At 50.2% G+C, this 12,479-nt stretch overlaps 1 protein-coding gene across 5 annotated transcripts in view; it reads right to left on the bottom strand.

The window, feature by feature from the left end:
* The window catches only part of LOC142256486 (serine/threonine-protein kinase BRSK2-like), a 442,250-nt gene that overhangs the window by 51,063 nt on the left and 378,708 nt on the right, over positions 1–12,479 (bottom strand). For all 5 annotated transcript variants that reach the window (XM_075328194.1, XM_075328196.1, XM_075328198.1 and 2 more), the window contains 2 exons: positions 3,873–4,037; positions 2,714–2,811 (listed from right to left, as the gene is read on the bottom strand). In XM_075328194.1, the coding sequence (XP_075184309.1) occupies positions 2,714–2,811; positions 3,873–4,037 (263 nt within the window). The remainder of the gene's footprint in view (positions 1–2,713; positions 2,812–3,872; positions 4,038–12,479) is intronic.

The raw sequence follows: 12,479 nt of genomic DNA, 5'->3' as shown, positions 1-12,479 counted from the left end.
AAATGTTATTCATGTTTGCTTAACCTTGTTACCCCCTTTTTCAGAAAAATAAAACCGGTGTAGGACGGCAGCCCGCGGACGGTCTGCATTTTGCTAAGGGGGAATGTGTCGCCCTGGGCAAGCCAGGGGTCACAGGTCACAACACCACCACACCCCACACTCCAGGTAGGCACATCTATGCTAACCAGAAATCCTTGTTGCCTTCCTCCAGGAGTCTGTTGATGCACAACCAGGGGGTGGGCCAGGCGGTTGGCTCCGCCCACCGAGGAGCTCACAACTCTGGAGGCGGGAAAAACCAGGCAGATAGCTCAGGGAGGAGCAGGAGTGAGGAGCTAAGTGAGAGAGTAGACAAGCAGTGAAAGTAGAGAAGTAGTAAAGGAGGAAAACAAGTGAAGTGACAGTAAAGAAAGAAAGCCTGAAGGGTCCAGCTTTGTGGAGGGCCAGATCAGCAAGGTCAGCGACGGCGGTGACTGTCTGGAGGGGGACCGTTTGGAAGTTCCTGGAAGGACCCCGTTGGCTGTGTGCCCGGTGGTCTGGAGCAGTGTTCCGAAGGACAGTCAGCACCAGGGCAGGGGCCTCTCGGACCCCGGCAAGGCTAGGAGTCGCCAAATTTGCCGAATCCGTCAGTGAAGGGGACGTAGAACCCCCAACAACCAAGTCCCGATTGAAGGCAACAGCCCAACCTGAAGCAGAGAGACACCGCCACCGCCATGGCACCAGTTTCTCAGGGCCAGCGCCTGCGGGCAAAGTGTAGAGCTCCTCCGGCCCAGATTGCAGTCGGGGAGCGGGTAACCGGAGGGAATCCACCGCTACCACAAGTCAAACATAGGTGCAAGGAAGAGGGACATCACCGTCACCTACCGGGAGTGCAGGTGCAGCCGTCTGTGGGACCGTCCTACCAGCCGTTTGGTTTACCGTACAAACTGTGTCCATGTCTCAGGCTGAGTGAGTACCACAGTGCCGCAAGGCACAACGCTGCCCCCGCGTCCCTGCGCCCACCAGGCCCCGCACCTCCTTCTCCATCACCGGGCCCCGGGATCACCAACCCCTACCCACGGAGGGGCAACACAACACCTGGCTGCTCCGCATCACCATCCCCGGGACCCCCGAATTGAGCAGCGGTGGTGAAATCACCACAACCGTGGGTGGCGTCACGAACTATAACAATCCCCCACACCCAACCACAAAACCCCCTTTCACTCACAGGCGAGGAGTGTCGCTCGAGCAACCCCGGGATCCGGCCCACCGCTCGAGCCACCACTGAGCAGCTGCCGGACCCGAGCAGAAGGGGTGAGCGTAGTGTGCTGACACCCTCCTCCCCGCCCGCGACACCAGCTAGTGTGAGGAGACACTAACTTTGTGACTGTCCAAAAATGGTGTTTGTGAGACAGGCACGGTGCTAAGCTGTGAGGAAGACTGCGAGCCAGACCATGACAGAGCCTTGACATCTGCTAAGCCAGCTCTAGATTGGGAAGCTCCTGAGGATGGTGATCCCAAAGATGAGAAGCGGCACCATCCAGAGGAGTAAATCAACCCCATCCCCGAGGAAGAGGAAAGGTTCCCTTGCCCTGGAAGGAGAGTACTCACCTACGAGCCACCTGAGCATGGCGGCATCGCGCTCCCCGAAGTGGACGTGGTCCTTCACAGTGGTTCAATGAGTGCTTTACCGGTGTGCAAACGCAATAGGGTTTAGTAGTGTAGGCCTCATTAGTCAGAGCGCTGTCAGGTTGATATGGTAGAGTAATTGTAAACTAATTCATTCCACAAAGTTTTCCGCTGTTCCTATAGTTTTAATACCTTGGACGAGGCCGTGTTGGTGTGGCCCAGATAGATCCTGCAGTGTTGTTAACCTTACTTTCGATATCCTATACTATACTGTTAACCTGCAGATATATATTATTCCTGTCCAAAAATAAAGCTTTTCCCTTGTTTCTGCTACCTCATCTTGTGTACAATAATTGAACTCTTTCTCGAAATGCTTCCTTTGTCTCCACTACTGGTGCACAAGCCAAGGTCTATACATAGACATGATGTGATGATTTTGGTGGCGATGAACTTGAATGTCTGCACAAAGCCCTGACTTCACACTAAAGGCTCCGTCACACGCTACGATATATCTAACGATATGTCGTCGGGGTCACGGAATTTGTGACACACATCCGGCATCGTTAGAGATATCGTAGCGTGTGACAGCTCCTAACGACTGTGAACGAGCAAAAATACTCACCTTATCGTTGCTCGTTGACACGTCGTTCATTTTCAAAATGTCGGTCCTCCTTCTGTGCTCCGGTTGTTCATCGTTCCCGAGGCAGCACATATCGCTCTGTGTGACACTCCGGGAACGATGAACACAGCTTACCTGCGGCCGCCGGCAATGAGGAAGGAAGGAGGTGGGCGGGATGTTACGTCCCGCTCATCTCCGCCCCTCCGCTTCTATTGGCCGGCCACTGTGTGACGTCGCTGTGACGCCGAACGTCCCTCCCCCTTCAGGAAGAGGATGTTCGCCGCCCACAGTGACGTTGTCCGGGAGGTAAGTATGTGTAACAGGGGGTTAACGACTTTGTGCGCCACCGGCAACTAATTGCCCGTGATGCACAAACGACGGGGGCAGGTACGATCGCTCGTGCGATTGCACGATAGATCATACCGTGTGACACCGCCCTGAGGCTGATGCTGGTGTTTTATTTGTTTCAGTGACAATTCACATCCATACCTATATCATTCCGAGGAGGGAGGTCTTCATCCTCACAGCTTGGATATCTTTCTTTACGATCCAGGAGAAGGTAATAAATCATTTTTTCTTGGTTTTCACTGAAAAAAAAATTGTTGTAAAAAATATTGCAATTTTTGCAAAATGTGCAAATATTACGTATTAATAAGAATCTTTCCTGTCAAGTTACAAAACAGTCTGAAGGAACAAGTCTTGTAGAAGGCAGTATTTTTCGGAAGGACACACTCCTACTGGAACTATGTACTAAAAGACAATGGATGATTAATACGTGAAGCATCCAGCTGCACAGAAGGTGACCCTGATTCAGAACATACAGATAAATGTACATTTTATGAAGGTCATAGTTATACTATGAGTTATCATCAAGAAATATGAGAATCACATGTCACACTATATCTACAGCAGGTGACACCAAATGGTTAGTCAAGGCATCAAGATCCTTCAGTGATAGTACTGCCAAACACATGGGTAAGAGGCCTCTTTACTAATATGGCAGAGGGAGTCTCATATGGGAGGAATGTGAAGTGGAATGAAGTCAGCCCTTATCTGTCGGCCTCTACTTTTTAAAGAGGACTTATCTGTTATGGAGAAAAACATTAATTATGGTCATTCTCAAATATATGTCATTAGCAAATCAGATGTTTTCTTTTAAAAGGGTGACATAGCTGCCTCAAAAGGGAAAAAATATACAGGAAGAGGACATTTGTGATGTCACTAGAGCCCTGTGTCCAATCAGCACCGGCTTCCTTCTCCCCGCCTTCGGACCAAACAAACAATCAACAGTAAGTGAGATCAGCCGCCCGCTCACTTCCTGTTGATTAACTTGTTTGGTCCGATGGTGGAAAGAAGGAAGCCTCTGCTGATTGCGCACAGGGCTCTAGTGACATCACAAGCCCACGTGAGCCCCGACACCATGAACCCGGACACCACTGGAACAGCACTAGTACGGGAGGTGAGTTTAGGCTTTATTATTTTACCTGGCGGAAACGTGGAATCAGAAGGGGTTGTCCTAACAGTGGACAACCCCTTTAAGATCTCTGGATATAGAGGGCACTTTATTTTAGAGACCAGTAAACAAAATTTCTTATATAATAACAAAAAAAAAATCTAATTTTTCATTCACAGGACCATGAATACTTACTCTTCATTCTGTAGTTCGAGTTTCAGTTTGGTTTTATCCCTGAAGCAACCCAAGGAGTGCATACTATCCAGGACGTCTGGGTCAAACTCACTTACTGAGTGAATTCTTCTGATGGACACCTTTCGGGGAGTGGGCTGCTCAGGCTCTGGTTCATTTTTGCCACCCCTGTGGAAAGAGTGAATAAATATGAATATAAGAACGCTAATGGAATTTAGGTTAAAGAAGTATAACATTAGCTTGACCACAACAGAAGCAGTAAGTGGCCACATTAATATATTGATTCCACTCTGTAAAGATTGCTCTCAGCTTAACTTGCCCAATCCTCATCACCCCCAATATCATCTCAGGGGAGAATTGAGGGGCCTCATACATATCAGATGTTAAGCCAATCCCCCAAAAGTCAACAGTGATGTAATATCTGTATGGGGACCCAAAAAGACAAATGTCATCTGAACCCACCAATATCAACTCTTTGGGCCAATAATCTAATGTCTATGGAGGCATTGATGATTGTCGGAGGAGATAAAGATCTGGTGTGTCCAGTTTTGTCTTTATACAAGTCACTAATGCGACCACACTTAGAATACTATATTCAAGTTTGGTCTCCAGTGTTATTAGAAGATCATGGCTGAACTAGAATGGATGCAGAGAAGAGCAACCAAGGTTATTAAAGGGAGCCTGTCACCTACTCAACTGTGGGGCAGTGTGGTCCATTGGGCGTTGCTGGACTTGACGCGACACCTGCTCTATTTTTGCAATCACCTTCCACTTTCTCTGCTCCGTGTGGATGATTCACAATGTCCTCCATTGTCGTCCTGCGCATGCGCACTTCTTTCTGCCCTTCTGTGGGCAAAACAAAGTACTGTAATGTGCAGGTGTGGGGAAAGGTCAAAGAACCCCCACGCATGTGCACTACAATCCTTTCTTTGCCCGCAGCAAAAAGAAATGCGCAGGTGCACAATGGAGGAGTCTGTGTGGATGATATAGGACGCATCATCCATATGGAGCAGGGAAGAAGGAAGGTGATCGCAAGCAGACTAGAGGAGCTAGGTCAACAATAGCAACACTCATTGGACCAGACCACCCTGTAGGTGACAGGTTCCCTTAACAGAATGGGTGGACTGCAATACCAAGACATGTTATTCAGTTTGGCTTAGGGGTGTATGAAGGAACAGTGCATAGATTTCTATAATGATCTTTTTACACCTAGGTCTGCGATAGTGCAAAGTGGGCATCCTCTACGTCTAGAGAAAACAAGGTTTCTCAGTGAAACCAGATGGAATTCTTTACTATAAGAGCGGTGAGACTATGGAGCTTTGTATCACATGATGTTGAAATGGTTGACTTAATGAAAAATAACTCAAAGGAGGGCTTGGAAGCCTTTCTTGAAAAATATAACCTCACGGGTTATGAGTCCTAGATTTTGGAGACGGGACATTAATCTATAGATCTAGTTTAATTTCTCTATTTGGAGTCAATAAATAATTTTTCTCTAAAATGGGGCAGTAACCATCGGCCTCATGAGGCTTTTGATTATTTCTGGATCAACATGTTGGGCTATAGATTGAACTTGATGGACTTGTGTCGTTCAACCTTAAAACTAGCTATGACCATGACTTTGAATTTCCTCAAAACACTTTAAACCCTTTAGGCAACATGATATTTATTTCTCTATTATACTAATAGAATTTCAAAGGTGTTTCCTCTGAGATCTGCAGAATGGAAATTAACATTTGTGAAATTCCCTGGTTGTCCTGTACAAATATTTGTCTACACATACACATCTAACACTCTTGTGTACTTGAGAATGTCACAGGCGGCATTATGCCCATAGGTTTACGCATTATTTGTAAAGATTGGATTCTATCTTCCACCATACAAGAGCTTTCCATGTGTTTATATAGGAGGTTAGGATTCTGTCTACCTAAAGCAGTGTTACCAAACATGACTGTTTCCTGCATACTGGCCAGAGGTGTCACGGAAGATATTGGCCAGAAGACCTCTCATTTTTACCCTAGTGGTATCTGATGTTAGATAACTTTTCAAAGGTCAAAGGCAGTTGGTGTGAAGTCAGGCAACGCAGTCAAGAGATGCCAAAAATAGCAGGGTCCGAGAATCAGAATAATAAAATTGTCGTTTTTTGAGAGCCTCCACCACAGTATCACTCTTAAGAAACATGGCACATTTTGGTCTGTCTTTGAGATTATGAAATCTGTACATGTTATGAAAAGACACAGAATTGCCCCATTGTAATAATTTCTGACTAATAATTCAATAAATATGTTGGGTAGAAATGAGCGAACCCGAGGTGTTCATGCCAAACACAGACTAAAGGGCACTTTACACGCTGCGATATCGGTACCAATATCGCTAGCGAGCGTACCCGCCCCCGTAGGTTGTGCGTCACGGGCAAATCGCTGCCCATGGCGCACAACATTGATAACACCCATCACACGGACTTAGCTTCCCTGTGATGCCACTCTGGCCGGCGATCCGCCTCCTTTCTAAGGGGCGGTTCGTGTGGCGTCACAGCGACGTCACACGGCAGCCGTCCAATACCAGAGGAGGGGTGGAGATGAGCGGCCGGAACATGCGGCCCACCTGCTTCCTTCCTCATTGCCGGTGGATGCAGGTAAGGAGATGTTCGTCGTTCCTGCGGTGTCACACACAGCGATGTGTGCTGCCGCAGGAACGACGAACAACATCGTACCTGGAGCAGCAACGATATTTTGAAAAGGCGCGACGTCAACGAGCAACGATTTTTCACGTTTTTGCGCTTGTTGATCGTCGCTCCTAGCTGTCACACGCTGCAATGTCGCTAACGGCGCCGGATGTGCGTCACTAACGACGTGACCCCGACGATATATCGTTAGCGATGTCGCAGCATGTAAAACACCCTTTACAAAAAGACAGAGTTTGGGTGCTTTACATATGCTGACCACTCGTGTGAGCATTGCTGTGCTCAGGTACGGTGGGTGCTCTACCCAGTGCGAGCTGCTTGCAGTGTTTGACTGGCTTGCACGAGGGGTAAAAACAGCGTGATTGGATGTAGTGTGCACCCTCCCAAAAAAATGGAAAAACCCTACCCAGTTTATGGCTGGCTGCATGTGGGTGAAGACCCAAAATGTCCAACTAGTGACTTCCACTGGAGTTCAGGTCAAGTCCGGGTTCAAAACCGAACTTTGTCTAGAGTCCGTCTCAACCCATCAAACCAAACCTCCACGGGTCCACTCATCTCTAAAGTTGGGACAATGTTGGTCATGTTCACAGCACAAATATTGTTGCACCACAATTGAAATGTATGCAAAATGCTAAATACATTTTCTCCATAATTGAAACAAAAAGTAGCTAAAAATTACGAAATAGAAAAAAATGGGAATGCTTTGGAACATAACACAAACTCCGAAAAGAAATACAGCATAAAAAAGAAAGACGCTCCATTGATCCATTGTATGCAGGATCTTAATGGTGCCTGGCTTATAATGGAACCATCTGGGCAAAAATAGCGGATGTGAACAGAGTCATAGATAATAACACATCTCTATCTATGAGTAAACACTGCTGAAAGCATTTATCCACAGTAAGAAGTGTGTAGGTTTTATGTTGAGTACAGGTGAGAAATTAACTTTTGAGACAAATTGCAAAATTGATAGAAACTAATTCATTAAGGTGTTCAGGCTGGAATCCTGACTTAAAATACCTTAAATAGTTGCAAAATTTTGATGGAATTTGGGATTGTGCAAATACTTTTGACATCAGTTTAATCCAGCAAAATTAAACTGGACACAGCTGGGGTAAGACAGGGACTTGAAAACACCCTCCCATCTAATTCATAACTGTCATGGCTGCCTCTCTGTATTTTGAGACTAGTGACAGGATCAGGACTAGAGTCTCTCATTGTCATCTGAGACTCTATGTTCAACATATTTTCTTTCTTTGGGTGTGGCAAGGGTTAATGTCAGTTTTCCTTGCCAGCAGTTTCTGACTCCTGGTCAGGTGTTTCCGGTTTGGGCCGCTCCCAGTCCATTTATATACCCTCTGCTTCCAGCACAGGGTGCCTGTTATTCTCTTTGCCATTTGGATCCTGGGCAGGAGGTGGAAGGAGCTGCTGGAGTCCTTGATGTTGGTAGCGGTGTAGGCTGCAGTACGGGTGCCTGACTGCAGTCTAGTTGTTGGAGCCAGTCTGTTATTGTTTTCCCCCCTGTCCCTCTCACCTTCCCTTGGCGTGTTATTTTAGTGCAGTGGTGAGACTAGTGATCCTTATATTCCCACTCACTAGCCAGGGCTTACTGCAGTGTCTTCCAGGGCTTCAGGTTCCCGCTTGGCGACAGGTGAGGAACCTGTATAGGGACTGGCTAGGAGTGCAGGGTACAGCGGCAGGTAAGGGAAGGAGGTGTCCATCTTCCCTCTCACTAGGATCAGGGTTAATGTGTCCGAAGTATACGCCTTGTTTATCTTGGAAAAACCTCTGTGTGTTGTGTGTTTTACATCACACCGGACCTTCCCTAAGTCCGTGTCATGACAATAACCAATTGTGGCATACCTTACACTAGAAATGTTACACCAATACATGACTACAGTAAGATTTCTGGCGAAGAGCATGGAAGCGCATGCCACTTATAAGATAGATCAATTTCATTCAGTGGAGTGTGCCTATTAATGAATCAGGCACCTCTTGCTCCGCCATGACCTTTCATTGAGAGTGGACAGGCAGGAATAAGAGGTGCCTAATTCATTAAGCGGTGAACTGCACCTAATGAAAACGATGTATATTATTAGTGCGTTGGTCTTTGATTAAAGAAATATTTCTGGCGTAATGAATGCCAGCACTTTTAATGTATTTGCCGGGTGGCAGGCCTTGCCATTCCTCATACCACCCAGGATGCGCCCCATTTTGGTGGAACTGCCAGAAACTGGGGTGTAAATGTCAAACATCCAAAACTTTTTAGGCAAAACTTCAGCGACCTTTAAAAGTGTTTAGCTCCAAAATTGTGGCATTAACACCATGAAGAATCAGGGTCATAGTGTTTTTAAAAATGCACCTGAATGCTCCCATCTAGCTAAATTGCAGAACTCCCTTTCTAAAACAATTTATTTGATTACCACACAATAATTATTTGGTTGGTGTCCAGTTGAGGAATAAATCACGTAGTCAGCTCCAATAATATGTCATCATCGGCCTCAACCGGAGAGATGGTAATCAAGCCTGGAGGAATCGGTGGACTGCACTGCTGGTCCTGACTCTGGACCCTATTCTTATTCTGATGAACTAGAAGCGCATTCTTAGATTTAACAAATTATCCCCTAAATCAAATACACACTGAATAATGCTTTTTTTTAAAAAAAACCTGAGTTCTTCTGTGTCGCCCTGGGCAAGCCAGGGGACACAGGTCACAACACCACCACACCCCACATCCCAGGTAGGCACATCACAGCTGAACCAAAAATCCTTGTTGCCTTCCTCCAGGAGTCTGATGATGCACACCAGGGGGTGGGCCAGGCGGTTGGCTCCGCCCACCAAGGAGCTCGCAGCTCTGGAGGCAGGAAGTGTCAGGCAGATTAGCCCAGGGAGGGCAAGTGTAAACACCTAAGTGAAAGTAGAGAGAGAGAAGTGGTAAAGGAGGAAAGCAAGTGAGGTGACAAGAAGAAAGGAAAGCCTGAGAGCCCAGCTTTGTGTAGGGCCAGAACAGCAAGGTCAGCAACGGCGGTGACTGTCCGGAGGGGGACCGTTTGGAAGTTCCTGGAAGGACCCCGTTGGCTGTGTGCCCGGTGGTCTGGAGCAGTGTTCCGAAAGACAGTCAGCACCAGGGCAGGGGCCTCTCGGACCCCGGCAAGGCTAGGAGTCGCCAAATTTGCCGAATCCGTCAGTGAAGGGGACGTAGATTCCCCCAACAACCAAGTCCCGATTGAAGGCAACAGTCCAACCTGTACAACAGAGGCACCGCCACCGCCAGGGCACCAGTCTCTGAGGGCCAGCGCCTGCGGGCAAAGTGTAGTGCTCCTCCGGCCCAGCTTGAAGCCGGGGAGCGGGTTACCGGTGGGGACCCATCGCAACCATCCGTACATACAGGTGCAAGGAAGAGGGACATCACCGTCACTTACCGGGGAAGCAAAGCAGCCGTCTGTGGGACCGTCCTACCAGCCGTTTGGTTTACCGTACAAACTGTGTCCAAGTCTCAGGCTGAGTGAGTACCACAGTGCCGCAAGGCACAGCACTGCCCCCGCGTCCCTGCGCCCACCAAGCCCTGCACCTCCCAAGCCATCACCGGGCCCCGGGATCACCAACCCCTACCCACGGAGGGGCAACACAACACCTGGCTGCTCCCCATCACCATCCCCGGGATCCCCGCATTGAGCAGCGGTGGTGCTACACATCACCACAACCGTGGGTGGCGTCACGGACATTATCCCAACATCCCAAAACCCCCCTTTCACTCACGGGCGAGGAGTGTCGCTCGAGAAACCCCGGGATCCGGCCCACCGCTCGAGCCACCACTGAGCAGCTGCCGGACCCGAGCAGAAGGGGTGAGCGCGGTGTGCTGACACCCTCCTCCCCGCCCGCGACAACTTGGCGTCACGAACAGGATCTTACCGCTCTGCCGTCTGGTAGAGGTGCGCCTTGTTACCGCCGGAGGTATCCGGCAGAAAAATTTCAGAAGCCGCCATCTTTGGCGCGAAAAGTTCCCGCTCGAGCGTCTTCTCGAGCAGTAGAGGCGCGAAGGCCAAAAAGAGCTAAGGGGGACGCGATGGCGGACGGCCGCATGTAGCTGCGGCTATAAAAGCAGGGACGCCAGGACTCTGCAAACATCCCGTTCCTGGAAGAAAGAAAGAAAGCCAGCATGTGGATGCCGTCCCGCGACACCGTACCCCCCGCGCCTGGAACCGCGGCGTGGGTGGAGATCCGGACCGCGCAGCTCTACCAACAGCTGCAGGTAAAGATGCAGCTCCTCATGGAGGAGTGGGAGGCCGACATGGCGGACGTTGTAGCCACCGTGCGGAGACGCGAGGAGGAAGCGGAGAAAGGGAGGGTGAGTGACCCACGTCCCGACGCCCTTGAGGGGCCGGTCATCGCGGCTGTGGGGCCCGGTCCAAGCCCTCTCCCTTCGCTGCCTCCCTCGCCACCCGTCCCGGAGGCCGTGACCCCGCCACTAGGCCTGCTACCACCGCAACCGGTAGCAGTACCCAGCGTCCCCGCCCAAGCGGGCCAACCTGTAGCCGGAGCCCGCAGCAAGTCCGCAGTGTTGCCGTGGAAGACTCCGAAGACCGAACCGGAGGCATCCCCTGAGAAACTCCCCGAGCCGGAGCCGATGACCCGCTCCGGGCCGAAGGCCCAGCAGCGGAAAGCCCCTAGGCCCATCCCCCACACCTCGGCTGAGGTAGCGCCGGGTTGTTGCTGCAAGGCAGCGCCCAAGGCCAAGACACTGCGGGACATGCCACCCGTAGTCCTGACAGTGGGTAATGTCCAGGATGTCCCGCGGGGCCCGACCCGTGCGCCGGCGCTGGCGGCAGCGCCGTACTGGGATAGGGAGCCGGTACCGCTGGGCCTGGAGATCGCCGAGAGGGAGAGGAAGAAGGCCGAGCTGGTGGCCAGAGCGATCCGGGAGAAAGAGAATCTCCGGCAAGCGACATTCCGTGACCGGGGACCGCTGTACGAGGGGCAGGTGAGGCGGTTTGATGTCCGTCGGGGCTACGGGTTCATCTACGAGCCGGGCCTGGAGGCCGAAGTGTTTGTAGCCCGGCGGGATGTGCATGCTCACCTGCCCGAAGAACATCCCGGCCGTAACCTGATGCCGGGAGATATTGTGCAGTATACCCAACACTTTGGGGAGCGAGGATGGTTTGCGCTGGACGCTAAACTCAGGAGGGGCCCGGAGGCCCGAGCGAGTGCAGACCTCTACCCCTTGCCGGCAACCCCAGCGCTTGAAAGACCGGAGTAGGGCAATAAAGGCCCGCAGCACCGTCCCCGTTGGGACCACCTGCTTGTTTGAAAAGTTTGAAAGTTTTGAAAAATGAAAAAAAATGATTATCCGAGTTTTCACCTGATTCACCGTGTGATTTGCAACCGGCTGGAGCCGGCACCGTTGTCCCCGTGGGGACCGTTTAAAGTTTAAAAATGCATGGGAACTATCCATGGACAAGCCCGTGAACTTTGCAGGGCAACCACAAACGTTAGTGGCTTGTAAATATGTTGGGTACTGTTACCGTTTCCGCAATGCCGCCTCCGGAGAGGCAGGTTGGAGGGAGGGCCCTGAGCAGAGCAGGCCAGGGCCCCGCCACCAAAGGAACCGGTGGCTACCCTCTGGAGGGAAGGACAGATCCCGCTCGGGTACCGTGTGCTGGACTGTGGGTCAAGGGGTGCTGCCTGGGTTTTAGGGGCAGCATCAGGGCCAGGTTACTTGGGTGGGAGAGAGCGGAAACCGTGACCGTATACCGTTGAAACGTTAAAAGTGAAATGTGCCTCACGTCTTGGGAAGAAGTTATTAAAAATGTTATTATTGTTTGTTTAACCCTGTTATCCCCTTTTTACAGAAAAATAAAACCGGTGTAGGACGGCAGCCCGCGGACGGTCTGCATTTTGCTAAGGGGGAATGTGTCGCCCTGGGCAAG

This window comes from Anomaloglossus baeobatrachus, chromosome 11, assembly GCF_048569485.1.
Source record: "Anomaloglossus baeobatrachus isolate aAnoBae1 chromosome 11, aAnoBae1.hap1, whole genome shotgun sequence".
NCBI classification, from domain to species: domain Eukaryota; kingdom Metazoa; phylum Chordata; class Amphibia; order Anura; family Aromobatidae; genus Anomaloglossus; species Anomaloglossus baeobatrachus.
The sequence above is the reverse complement of the archived record's forward strand: the minus strand, read 5'-3'. Positions and strand labels throughout refer to the sequence as shown.